The sequence below is a fragment of the Gopherus flavomarginatus genome, chromosome 2 (assembly GCF_025201925.1).
Source record: "Gopherus flavomarginatus isolate rGopFla2 chromosome 2, rGopFla2.mat.asm, whole genome shotgun sequence".
NCBI lineage: Eukaryota > Metazoa > Chordata > Testudines > Testudinidae > Gopherus > Gopherus flavomarginatus.
The window spans coordinates 26,314,385-26,326,735 of record NC_066618.1 but is presented as its reverse complement, the minus strand read 5'-3'; the positions used below and the strand labels follow the sequence as shown (position 1 = coordinate 26,326,735).

Genomic DNA, 12,351 nt, shown 5'->3' with positions numbered 1-12,351 from the left:
TACATCCTTAACTTTTTCTGAAGTTATAGGTTTGTTGTGAGAATCAATGGCACCTTCTGCCACAATTATGATATTCAGCCTTTTCTTTCGTGCACGGTTCTATGAGAAGAAAAACATTGGATATTGAAAAAAGGCCTGAAACAAGATATGCCATTAAAAAAAGAGTTTTGAAAGCAAACTACTGTATATTAAACTCCAGTGACTAGAAACTTTTCCTTTGGATAATTTACCAAAGATATTTGTAGCTCAACTAAACCAATCGAAAAGGAGAGACAGACATCTGTATACAGTAGAACATCAGAGTTACAAAGACCTCAGGAATGGAAGTTGTTTTGTTCAGAGTTACGAACATTATGGTTGTTCTTTCAAAAATTCACAACTGAACATTGACTTAATACAGCTTTGAAACTTTACGATGCAGAAGAAAAATGCTGCTTTTAAACCATCTAAATGAAACAAGCACAGAAACAGTTTCTATACCCTGTCAAACTTTGTTAAACTTTCCCTTTATTTTTTAGTAGTTTACATTTTACACAGTACTGTACTGTATTTGCTTTTTGGCTTTTTGTTCTGCTGCTGCCTGATTGTGTACTTCAGTTCCAAATGAGGTGTGTGGTTGACTGGTCAGTTTGTAACTCTGAGATTCTACTTTATTTGCCTGGTTATTAACTTAGTGTTGTCAAAATGTGCTGTGCTGTACAGGACATAAATTTCAACACTGCTCCATATCCTGGAGATCTTTCACTCCCGGAGACTCACATAAGAAGAAAACACACTGGGAGACCAAGAGGAATGCATCAGTTTAGATTCTTACTACTAGAAATATACTTAATCTGGTATTTTTCATTCTTACTTTTACAAGCCTTGTAGAAGAAGCGGTTTTACTTTTCTTTCAAGATTTCAGAGTTAATCTGCTTTATATGTTTCTAATATCAGCAAAGAAAACAGTTAATTGCTGGAAAGGTCTTCCCTTTAAAAACGTTCTGCTGGCTAAACTGGTGATTTCAAAGAGATAGGAATACTATTCTAGTTTTGTAAGTTTTGTAGTGTATGCTGTCCGCATGCTAATGCACTACTACGTGTTTGAAAGCGCTCACATAATTCCACTTTTATACTAGATTATGTCAATGCTCTTTGAAATAATACACATGTAGAAAAGTTTCTGGGGCAAAATTACAAACCAGAAAACAGATCCACTATGGCTATGTGTGCGGGACCCATGGCAGCCCTAGAGGGAATCTAACTGTGCTTCAAACAGCTGGAGAATGCAGGAATAGAGGCATTTAGGACTAAATAGTTCTACTACCGAAATCAATAGCAAAAATTTGATTGAATCCTACTGGACAGGATCTGGCCCATATCATTTATGTTGCTAGGCACCGCTTTTCAGATGTGAGCGTCACATGGCATACAGAATGTTCATGATGCAGTTACAGATTACCTCAGAAAGCTTAACACACATCTGATCCTCCCATCCTTCTTCTGGGGGGTATTCCGGAATAAATACCCAATCCGCACCACAAGCTAATGCACTAACAAGAGCTAGATACCTAGTAAGCACACATTAAAAAAAAACACAAAGAAGACGACAATTAAACTTCAAAACTTAGGGGTTTTTTTATAATTAAATTTTACTAGACACAAACTTGTAACAACAGTACATACCCACAGTGTCTTCCCATAACTTCTAGGACAAAGGTCCTCTGATGGCTATAAAATGATAAGAGACATCAACAACATTATTGCAATTGAAAGACCCAACCCAAATCAGACTGAAGTCAATGGGAGCTGGGATCAGTCCCTTACACCAAGAATAACACAGTAAACCCAGAAGTAAAAGTATTACCATTTGTCTGATGGGGGAAGGGAGGAATTAGTCCTTGAGTGTTCAATATTGTACCCTTTTTAAAACTTTTCACATCCAGATGTTACCTAGATGCAAGCTGTGCTCAGTAAGGAATATACAGAATGACTGGTGACTACAAGGAGCGACAGGAGAGGGGGAGGGGGGCTAAGGTTTCAGTGCAATGCAATAAATATTGCTTTAATTATTTTTCATCCTCTGTACATGCAAACCAGTTTTTTTTATTGTAGTGGTGCTCTGAAATACATTTATTTTTTTTTGTAAGAGACCAAAACTTTGCATAACAAATATGTCAAAAAATTAAAATAAATAAAGGGTGAAAGAATATTTAATCCATCAATCACTTCAGGAATTGTAACCATTTGGCTTTTAATAATTCCATTGATTACCAGGCTAACTGTAAAACCAGCATGGTCATTGCTTTATTTGTCAAGAGTGAAACTGAATCAAGTATCTATGTTTTTCCAAATGTATTTCTGAAGCATGAAATACCAATGCATAAGTAGGAGATACTAAAAAAGAAAGCCAAGCTTTAGCCAAAGGGGCAGGTGCACTAAAGTTAGTATACTTTTGCCTTCTGTATATTCTTGCCTACTTGTCTGACAAAGTGAGAAATATCAGTCAAAGTGCCAACATAGCTGAGCTGTAACTATGTATCTTTTCTCACCAGTTCAGAAAAGTCTTTTCCAGAGCTTCAGTTTCCTTAGGGTGAAATTCATCCCTGTGCAGAGAATCACCACCAGGCGTCTGTGCCAAAGAGGGATTTAATTAGTGCACAGGGCCTTGTGCTGCTCTGTACAGGAGTGAATTTCACTCTTTCGCCTACCTTCATGCCTCCAGCTTCCATCCCGGGCACATCACACGATCCATTGTCTACAGCCAAGCACTGAGGTACAACCGCATCTGCTCTAACCCCTCAGACAGAGACCAACACCTACAAAATCTCCACCAAGCATTCTCAAAACTACAATACCAGCACGAGGAAATAAGGAAACAGATCAACAGAGCCAGATGTGTACCCAGAAGCCTCCTACTGCAAGACAAACCCAAGAAAGAAACCAACAGGACTCCACTGGCCATCACATACAGTCCTCAGCTAAAACCCCTCCAACGCATCATCAGGGATCTACAACCCATCCTGGACAATGACCCCACACTTTCACAGGTCTTGGGTGGCAGGCCAGACCTCGCCCACAGACAACCTGCCAATCTGAAACATATTCTCACCAGTAACTGCACACTGCACCATAGGAACTCTAGCTCAGGAACCAATCCATGCAGCAAAACTCGATGCCAACTCTGCCCACATATCTACACCAGCGACATCATCACAGGACCTAACCAGATCAGCCACGCCATCACCAGTTCATTCACCTGCATGTCCACCAATGTAATATATGCCATCACATGCCAGCAATGCCCCTCTGCTATGTACATCGGCCAAACTGGACAGTCTCTACGGAAAAGGATAAATGGACACAAATCAGATATTAGGAATGGCAATATACAAAAACCTGTAGGAGAACACTTCAACCTCCCTGGCCACACTACAGTAGACCTTAAGGTGGCCAACCTGCAGCAAAAAAACTTCAGGACCAGACTTCAAAGAGAAACTGCTGAACTTCAGTTCATCTGCAAATTTAACACCATCAGCTCAGGATTAAACAAAGACTGTGAATGGCTTGCCAACTACAGAACCAGTTTCTCCCCCCTTGGTTTTCACACCTCAACTGCTAGAACAGGGCCTCATCCTCCCTGATTGAACTAACCTCATTATCTCTAGCTTGCCTGCATATATATACTTGCCTCTGGAAATTTCCACTACATGCATCTGACGAAGTGGGTATTCACCCACGAAAGCTCATGCTCCAAAACGTCTGTTAGTCTATAAGGTGCCACAGGATTCTTTGCTACTCTTAAAAAGTTTTGTGATGCTGAATATAGTAAGGTGATGGACAAATGGAAATTGGATTAACATATCAACTTTTTGCCTCTGGAGACCTGAGTTTAACTCCTGCTCTGGTCTGACTCTCATTGTTTTCCCTTATGGACGTTTGTTCATATCTCAAAGGCACCCCAGATTTTGGAACAGAGTGCAGCCTGACTGTATCCTGTGATCAAGACAGACCCAGGACTGAAATAAGGTATTGCTGCATTTTAGGATGGAGGTTCCCACTGCACAATCATTGCCCAGATTACATTGTATTCTCTCCAAAGTTATAAGCCTCTTTCTTTCATCATCGTTCATATTTTAATTAGAAAGTTACAAGGGAAAACAGAAAGTATATTTGCACAATTCAATCCAGTTAGCAAAATAAAAGGATTAAATTTACAAACACAAAACACACATAAAAATGCTCCCTGTCCATGTTTGATCCATCTCTCAGACCATCTTCACCCCAATTCTCTCCCACAACACATAAACCAATTCAAGAGGTAAGGGGTTAACTTTTACTCGCAATGTAATTCTAGGTCTATGCAGTCTAAGAACTTTACATCACATTAGTTCATATATATGAAGTATTCTATGACAACTAAATGATAAATATGCCTGATTTTACCACTGGGAAAAACGTAATATTTTAAACTCTCGTGTATTCCCACATGCATCCTGTTACCTTTGAGCAGTGGTCATGATGGCATCCACAACTTCAATGATTCTGTGCAAGGCTGAGTCAGTACCAATGGTCATATCCGTGCCACAGAAGTCATTATCTATGGATCCAACCATCCCCACAATGTTGAGGTAAACATATTTCTTCACAGCTTCTTCTTCAATCTTGCCTGCAGAGAAATAGCCGCAAAACCATCTATTAACAATAGCCAGCCACATGAGATGAAGCAAAATCAGACTGTAGCTGCAATGTATCAATTTAGGGGTTTTTTTTTTGGTAAGAGTTATATTTTTTATTTTAGAAATTTTATTTCCTTAGGGAAAAGGTTAGCCAAAGCTAAAAAGCTGAATAAAACTTCTTGCAGCAAGAGGACAGGACAGCTTTTCTTTAAGATCAAGGGTCTTTTGGAACAAACCAAAAGCACTTCATCCCACCGAGAGATTTGCTAGGCCAATTGTTCAGAGAGTTTAGAACTAGTCTTGAGGTTGTCACTCCCTAACCCCAAAAAACATCATTCAAATTACACACTCAATGTATGGGATGGAGTGAAGAAGTAGAGGAGTGCAAACTGAATTGTGGATGTGACTAAGCATGTTCCAGGGGATAGGAAATTCTAAAACAAGGGAAAATATATGGTCCTCAGCATGAAATGCTGGGTGAAACCCTTTCTGTGTGACTGAAAGACTCCAGTACATTGTTTCATGACTGATGAATGAATGGGAATGGAGAAGCTGCATTCTAAATCTAAGCATGTCTCTCCCAAACTACAATGAAAAAATACTGGGTCAGTCATTTAGATTTCTACTTGCAGGAAAGCTACAGAATTTTACCAAAGACAAACTTCTAATTTGTGCTAGCAAAGAATGTGCTATGAAAGGGTGGTTGTTCTTTTTAGAGTCTAATATTTTAGGGCCCAAATACAGCTACCCAAAGGGGGCACAAATGTGACATTGCTAATATATTACACAATGCATATTTCATTCAGTTCCTGGGAATCTTTCTGAGAAGTTGCTCAGTGATTATAAGATGTGACAGCCCAATACACTGGGGTCTGAGTCTGAAAACAAATATGTAGCTTTACTCACATGAGTATTCCTGGTGACTTCAGGTGGAAGACTTACATCAGTATATTATTCATGTGTTTAAGACTAAATTCCAATCTCAGATTAATTATTTTTAGAAAAATAGAAGGATAAAGTAGAGGAAGTGAATTAAAGCAATGGGAACTGGAGCCGACACAAGCATAAATTGCAATTTATAGCATCAAGGAGACAACCTCACTGCAACCACGTCCACTGCACTGTTTTGGTGCAACTGAGCAACATACAATAGTAGGGACATTTTCTATTATTACAGAGGAAGGTGCTAGCAATGTCTATATAAAGGTTGCCTAGCACTATCCATTACAAAGGTTTCTTATAAATGTTTTCTTTGAAAAGTTCTCACACCTCTACTGTTTGTAGCAAGCCTGGATTTTCTGTAGGGTTTTCCCCTTGAGATACAGCATGCTTTTTTGTCCCAGGAAATTCCATTCAGATTTGGCTGAGATATTAAGTGTTAAAAATCACCATTACCCTCTCTTACATGTTCCTCAGGATATGTCTTCACTGCAGAGATAACTCTGACTCTTATTGGTTGTTGCACCTACCCCCTATCCTCAGGGCCGGCTCTAGCCATTTCGTCGCCCCAAGCACGGCGGCACACCGTGGGGGGCGCTCTGCCGCTTGCCGGTCCAGCAGCTCCACCGGAGCCGCGGGACCAGCGGACCCTCTGCAGGCACGCCTGCGTGAGGTCCACCGGAGCCACCTGCCGCCCTCCCGGCAACTGGCAGAGCGCCCCCCGCAGCATGCCGCCCCAAGCATGCGCTTGGCGAGCTGGGGCCTGGAGCCGGCCCTGCCTACCCTATCCACACATGAAAACATCTCACCCAAACTAATGCACTAAAGATATAACTGCAGGAAATTTTGACAGCCTGCCAAAAAACTCACTGACCATTCCCCAGTCCAAGGTCATGCTAGCACCAAAGCAGCACCATCACACATTGCACCAAGGAGCTGACAGAGGTGTAAGCAGAGGTGAGGAGGAAAGAGCTGAGCTGAACCAGGCTTCTCCGTTTATAAGCCATTTGCCTATTTATCACTCCCCACCTCAACTGGGGAATCACATGAGGCAGGAGCTCTCCCAACTCCCAGGCTGGGGGCAAGGGGAAGAGAGGGAGAGAGGCCAATCTCTTACAGATCCACCACATGGTACCAGAAGCCAATAATCCCTCTGGGGTAACACATGGGACAGGAGCACCCCTGGGGGAAGGAGAGAACTCCAGGCCAGACTGGGCTTCCCCCCAACCAGCCCATAGATCCAAAAACCCACCACCTCAGAGAAAACAGCCTTCTCTGGCTGCCAGCCATTGTTGTTAATCTGGTATTTCAAGAAGCAGCAGTGCTGGAGGTTCAGGGTTCAGACTCTGCTGTTGATTCATGATAGAGAGCTGTACATAATAAAACTTGTTTTTACCTTTCTTTCATTTAATTAAAACTCTAGAATATTACACACATAAAGGCTACATTAAAGAAAGTTATTTGGGCTGCAAAGTCAAGTACTTAAAACTTAGGAAATGTCAGATTTATGGTTTCCTGTGTGTAACAGAACAGGAGTACTTGTGGCACCTTAGAGACTAACAAATTTATCTGAGCATAAGCTTTTGTGGGCTACAGCCCACTTCTTCAGATGCATAGAATGGAACATATATTGAGAGATATATGTACACATACAGAGAGCATGAAAAGGTGGGAGTTGTCTTACCAACTCTGAGAGGCCAATTAAGTAAGAGAAAAAACTTTTGAAGTGATAATCAAGATAGCCCAGTACAGACAGTTTGATAAGAAGTGTGAGAATACTGACATGGGGAGATAGATTCAATGTTTGTAATGGCTCAGCCATTCCTAGTCTCTGTTCAAGCCTACGTTGATTGTATCTAGTTTGCATATCAATTCAAGTTCAGCAGTTTCTCATTGGAGTCTGTTTTTGAAGCTTTTCTGTTGCAAAATTGCCACGCTCAGGTCTGTTATTGAGTGACCAGACAGGTTAAAATGTTCCCCTACTGGTTTTTGAATGTTATGATTCCTGATGTCAGATTTGTGTCCATTTATTTGTGTGTAACAGTACTGTTGTGTTATTGAGCACCCCTTGTGGCCACTCATGTGTCTGCAGCTCCCCACTTCTTTTTTTCCTCTCTACTGGGCCCTTTAAGAACTCACAGAGGCTTTCTCTGGTGAACAGTATCCCTGCACCAGGCTCAGCTGCACAGCATCTTGGGGTCTGTCAGATTCAGCCCTAGATTTCTCCCCCAGCTGTAGAAAGCTCTGCAAACTGCCCCCTTTGTGCTTCCTGCACCCATTGCTCCTCAGCTGCAGGGGGAGGAATCACTGTACAGGGAGTTGCTCCTCCATACACACAACCCCTGTGCATCCAGACCCCCTCATACACAGACCCTCCTGCCGAGCCTCACTCCCCCCCACACTCAGAACCTCTCCTGACACTGTGACACTATGCAACTTTAATTTGGCCCCCTTTGTGTATGCATTATGATAATCTTTAATTACATGATCCTGTACTTTTTTTTTATCACAGGAACTCTGGCTTATTCAGAGCACAGAATGGATGCACAAGGGGACTGGAAAGTTATGTGTACACAATCATAAATCTAGCATTTCCTAATTTTCACATGGTTGACTTTGCAACCTCAATAACATTATTTGAATGTAACTTTTCTGCATGTAACAACAACATATCATTTTCTTTCAACAGCTGAAGGAGTAAGAGCTTTACATGTTCACAGAGATGCAAACTTACTTACCACTTTGTGCCAGTTCCTCTAGAAGTCCACTCCATTCTTCACGAAAGAGATTAGCACCTGTTAAACTACCATCACCACCAATCACACAAAGGTTAGTGATTCCACGCTGAATCAAGTTGAAAGCTGCCTTCAAACGGCCTTCCCGGGTACGAAATTCTTTGCAGCGTGCACTACCAATAACTGTCCCTCCCTGGAAAAAGGAAATAAATCAGTTCTAATTTATCTTTGTAATATGTTATGTAAATTGCCACTAATTTTTATGTTGATTTGTTAATTAAGAAAATATTAACAAAAAAGAGTATGGGAGTACACTAGAAAATAATATAGAGCTACCCAAATCTCTAGGAAAATTACATTCTAAAACCTATGGCAGGTACATGCATATCAGGCAATGAGGCAGGAAACAAGTGTGGTAGATAAGAAAACCTTTTATATACTTGAAGACTGTTATCCTGTCTCCCTTCAGTCTTCTCTTCTCCAGACTAAACAAACCCATTTTTTTCAATCTTTTTCAATCTTTCCTTGCAGGTCATGTTTTCTAGACCATTAATCATTTTTGTTGCTCTCCTCCGGACTTCGTCCACATCTTTCCTGAAATGTGGTGCCCAGAACTAGACACAATACTCTGTTTTATCAGTGCTGAGAGCAGTGAAAGAATTACTTCTCATGTCTTGCTTACAACACTCCTGCTAATACGTTCCCGACTGTTTGCTTTGTTTTACAACACAGTGTTACACTGTGGACTGATATTTAGTTTGTGATCCATTATGACCCCCAGATCCTTTTCTGCAGTACTCCCTACTAGGTAGTCCTTTCTCATTTTGTATTGGTGCAAGTGATTGTGACTTCCAAAGCAAATGTGTCCTTATTGAATAACATCCTATGTATTTCAGATAATTTCTCCAGTTTCTCAAGATTTGTCCTTTACAGTGCTTGCAATCCCTCCGAGGATGGTATCACCCACAAACTTTATAAATATATTAGCCAAATCATTTTGAATAGAACTGGACCCAGGACAGACCCCTGAGGGACCCATTTGATATGCCCTTCCAGTCTGATTGTGAAGCATTAATAACTACTCTCTGAGTACACTTTTACAACCTACTGTGTGCCCACCTTACAGTAGGTTCATCTAGGCTATATTTCTCTACTGTGTTTATGAGCAGGTATGTGTATCTGTATCAAAAGCCTTACTAAAGTCGAGTTATATCATATCTATTGCCTTCCCTCAATCCACAAGGCTTGTTACCCTGTCAAATAAAAGACTATTAGGTTGGTCTGACATGATTTATTCTTGACAAATCTGTGTTGTCTGTTACTTATCACGTTATTTTATTCCAGGTGCTTACAAATTGATTGTTTGATAATTTGCTGCATTATCTTTCTGGGTACCGAAGTTAAGATGACTGATCTATAATTCCCTGGGTTGTCCTTATTCCCATTTTAATAAATAGCTACTATACTTGCCCTTTCCTAATTCTCTGGAATCTCTCTCATCCTCCACACTTCTACTTTTTATATGACTCTTTTTGGAGGATCAGGTCATTAAAGATCTACTGGTTAAGCCAGGGTGGTCTCTTACCATACTTCCTCTTCCATATGCATTGGGATAATTTGCTCTTGTAGCCTTAATAATGTCTCTTTAAAAAACTGCCAACTCTCCAGAATTCTTTTTTCCCTTAGACTTCATTCCCATGAGATATTACCTACCAACTCCCTGAGTTTTCTAAAGTCTGCCTTCTTGAAATCCATTGTCTTTATGTTGCTGTTGTCACTCCTACCATTCCTTAAAATCATGAACTCTATCATTTCATGATCACTTTCACCCAAGCTGCCTTCCACCTTCAAATTCTAAACCAGTTCCTCCCTGTTCGTCAGAATCAAATCTAGAATAGACTCTCCCCTAGTCACTTTCTCCACCTTCTGTAATAAAATGTGTCTCCAATGCATTCCAAGAACTTATTGGATAATCTGTGCCCTGCTGTATTATCTTCTCAACAGATGTCTGGGTAGTTGAACATCAAGTCCTGTCTTTTGGATGATTTTGTTAACTGTCTAAAATCTGCTTAGAATCTGTCAGCAAGCTTCACAGAAAATATATAATCATTAGAATATCTTTTTTGTCATTTATACAAGCTTATTGTCCTTGATTATAGTTTTGCTGTATTTCTAATGCGTTCTAGAAAGTAACATTAACATAATGCAGAAGATTTTCTTTTTTCCTACCAGAAGATATGGAGATGATTATGAAACACTGAGGTAATAATTTCCTATGTAGAGTAAAAACAAGAAATCTGAGCCAGGCCCAACCCAAATTTGAGCCTGGAATTTGTACAGTTTGTATTGCCATCTGAAACAGATTGCCTCACCACCGAGTACTTCCTGTTCCAAACCATTTCTTAGCATTGCCCATACGTGTTGAAAGTCATAACAAGCTGATAACGGGAAGATGAAAGTGAGGAAGATAGCTGGGAAACCTGTCTCCATGAATGAGAGTGCAGCACAAACACACACTTGAAGTGATTCTAAAAGTAACCAGTCATTATGGAAACAATGAGTAACTCACATTAGAAACATCAGAAATGATAATAGACAAGAGTCTTGTTAAATGAAAGACGTATGTGACCTATTTGCTGCTAATAGTGGATGCCTCTATTCAGAAACAGAATTATGAACCAAGTAGAAAAAAAATTACCCATTCCCTCAAAATACTTATTTTTGCAAAATAAAATTAGAATAGGATAGAAAAGAACAGAAAGGCTGGCAAGCAACATCTTTCTTTCTTTTATGTGTTAGTGAAAATGAGAGCTATTTTATGAAGAAGAAATACTGCAGAGAGCTAACTACAGCACAATCCTGTTTTGCACAATGATCTGGTTAAAGGAGCCCACCAGGTTATGTGCACTAGTCTCCACATATAATGGTTTCATTTTTAGCAACTGTTTTGCACATAAATTTCAAAAATGTAAATGTTTACTTTTATTGGTGAACAGCTTCCATGGCATCACATAAAACACAGCACTTCCCTAATAGGTACTAATATGACATTGTTTTAAACTTCTGGGGCACAATTCTGCCACTCCTGATTAATGTGTATGCCTAAACATACATTTAGGAGCCTAACTTTGGGCACCCAATTTTGAAGATCTAAGACCTACATTTTCAAAAGGGGTTACTATTTCTAGGTGCCCGGCATGATATACAGTACCACATAGAGGTCTGATTTTTGGAAGGTGCTGTGCATCAATTATCTGGAAATCAGGCCCTATCAACAGGTGTTTGAACTTGGATGCCCAAAAATGGAGCCAGTCAACATCACTGACTACTTTTGAAATTCTTGGCCTTGGTCTTCAAGGTTAAAAATTCTGGGCTTTGCTTTGTTTTCTGTTGTTTACAGTACTTACCACTTGCAAGATGCTTGAAACACTTTCCCATGACACTTCAACAATGTTGTCACCTCCATCAACCATACCTTGGTAACCCTGAGACAAGAGAAACATATTTTAGAAACCTGACATGTCATTCTGCCTATTACTACTACTGGGGTGATGGTCATGTTGTACATTTTTATCTATATATGCATATATTTTAGACAGTAGTACTCTTCCAAGTGCCACCAACTTTAGCCCCATTTACATGAACAACAAAAATTATACACTATTCACAGTAAATTGATGATGTGTGCCACTTGGCTCTAATGGGCTTCTTAAGGTACTTGAATGCACCTATGGGCTCTGTTGGCTTATGAGGCTTGGCTTCTTTTTGATTTGAAGGTAAATGATGGCATCTCCCACAAGCCACTACTTGTGGCACTGACGTGAGTCACTGCTTTCAATAAACTGTGCAGATCTGTGATCCTCCCTCATTTTTTTTACATAAACGATGAAAAAGTTAATAATACTGACAATTAAATGTTCATCACTGGATTGCTGAGTTAACCCTCCACTAAGATGAATGGCATGCACACAATGAGATATCTTTGAGCTATAATGTATCTTAATTAAAACTATCTTTAG

General features: G+C 40.1%; 1 protein-coding gene across 3 annotated transcripts in view; it reads right to left on the bottom strand.

The window, feature by feature from the left end:
- PFKP (phosphofructokinase, platelet) overlaps window positions 1–12,351 on the bottom strand; it is an 83,006-nt gene that overhangs the window by 49,801 nt on the left and 20,854 nt on the right. For all 3 annotated transcript variants that reach the window (XM_050942239.1, XM_050942237.1, XM_050942238.1), the window contains exons 3-8: window positions 11,740–11,817; window positions 8,336–8,525; window positions 4,483–4,648; window positions 1,666–1,710; window positions 1,442–1,550; window positions 4–99 (exon numbers count right to left, since the gene is read on the bottom strand). In XM_050942239.1, coding sequence (XP_050798196.1) covers window positions 4–99; window positions 1,442–1,550; window positions 1,666–1,710; window positions 4,483–4,648; window positions 8,336–8,525; window positions 11,740–11,817 — 684 coding nt within the window. The remainder of the gene's footprint in view (window positions 1–3; window positions 100–1,441; window positions 1,551–1,665; window positions 1,711–4,482; window positions 4,649–8,335; window positions 8,526–11,739; window positions 11,818–12,351) is intronic.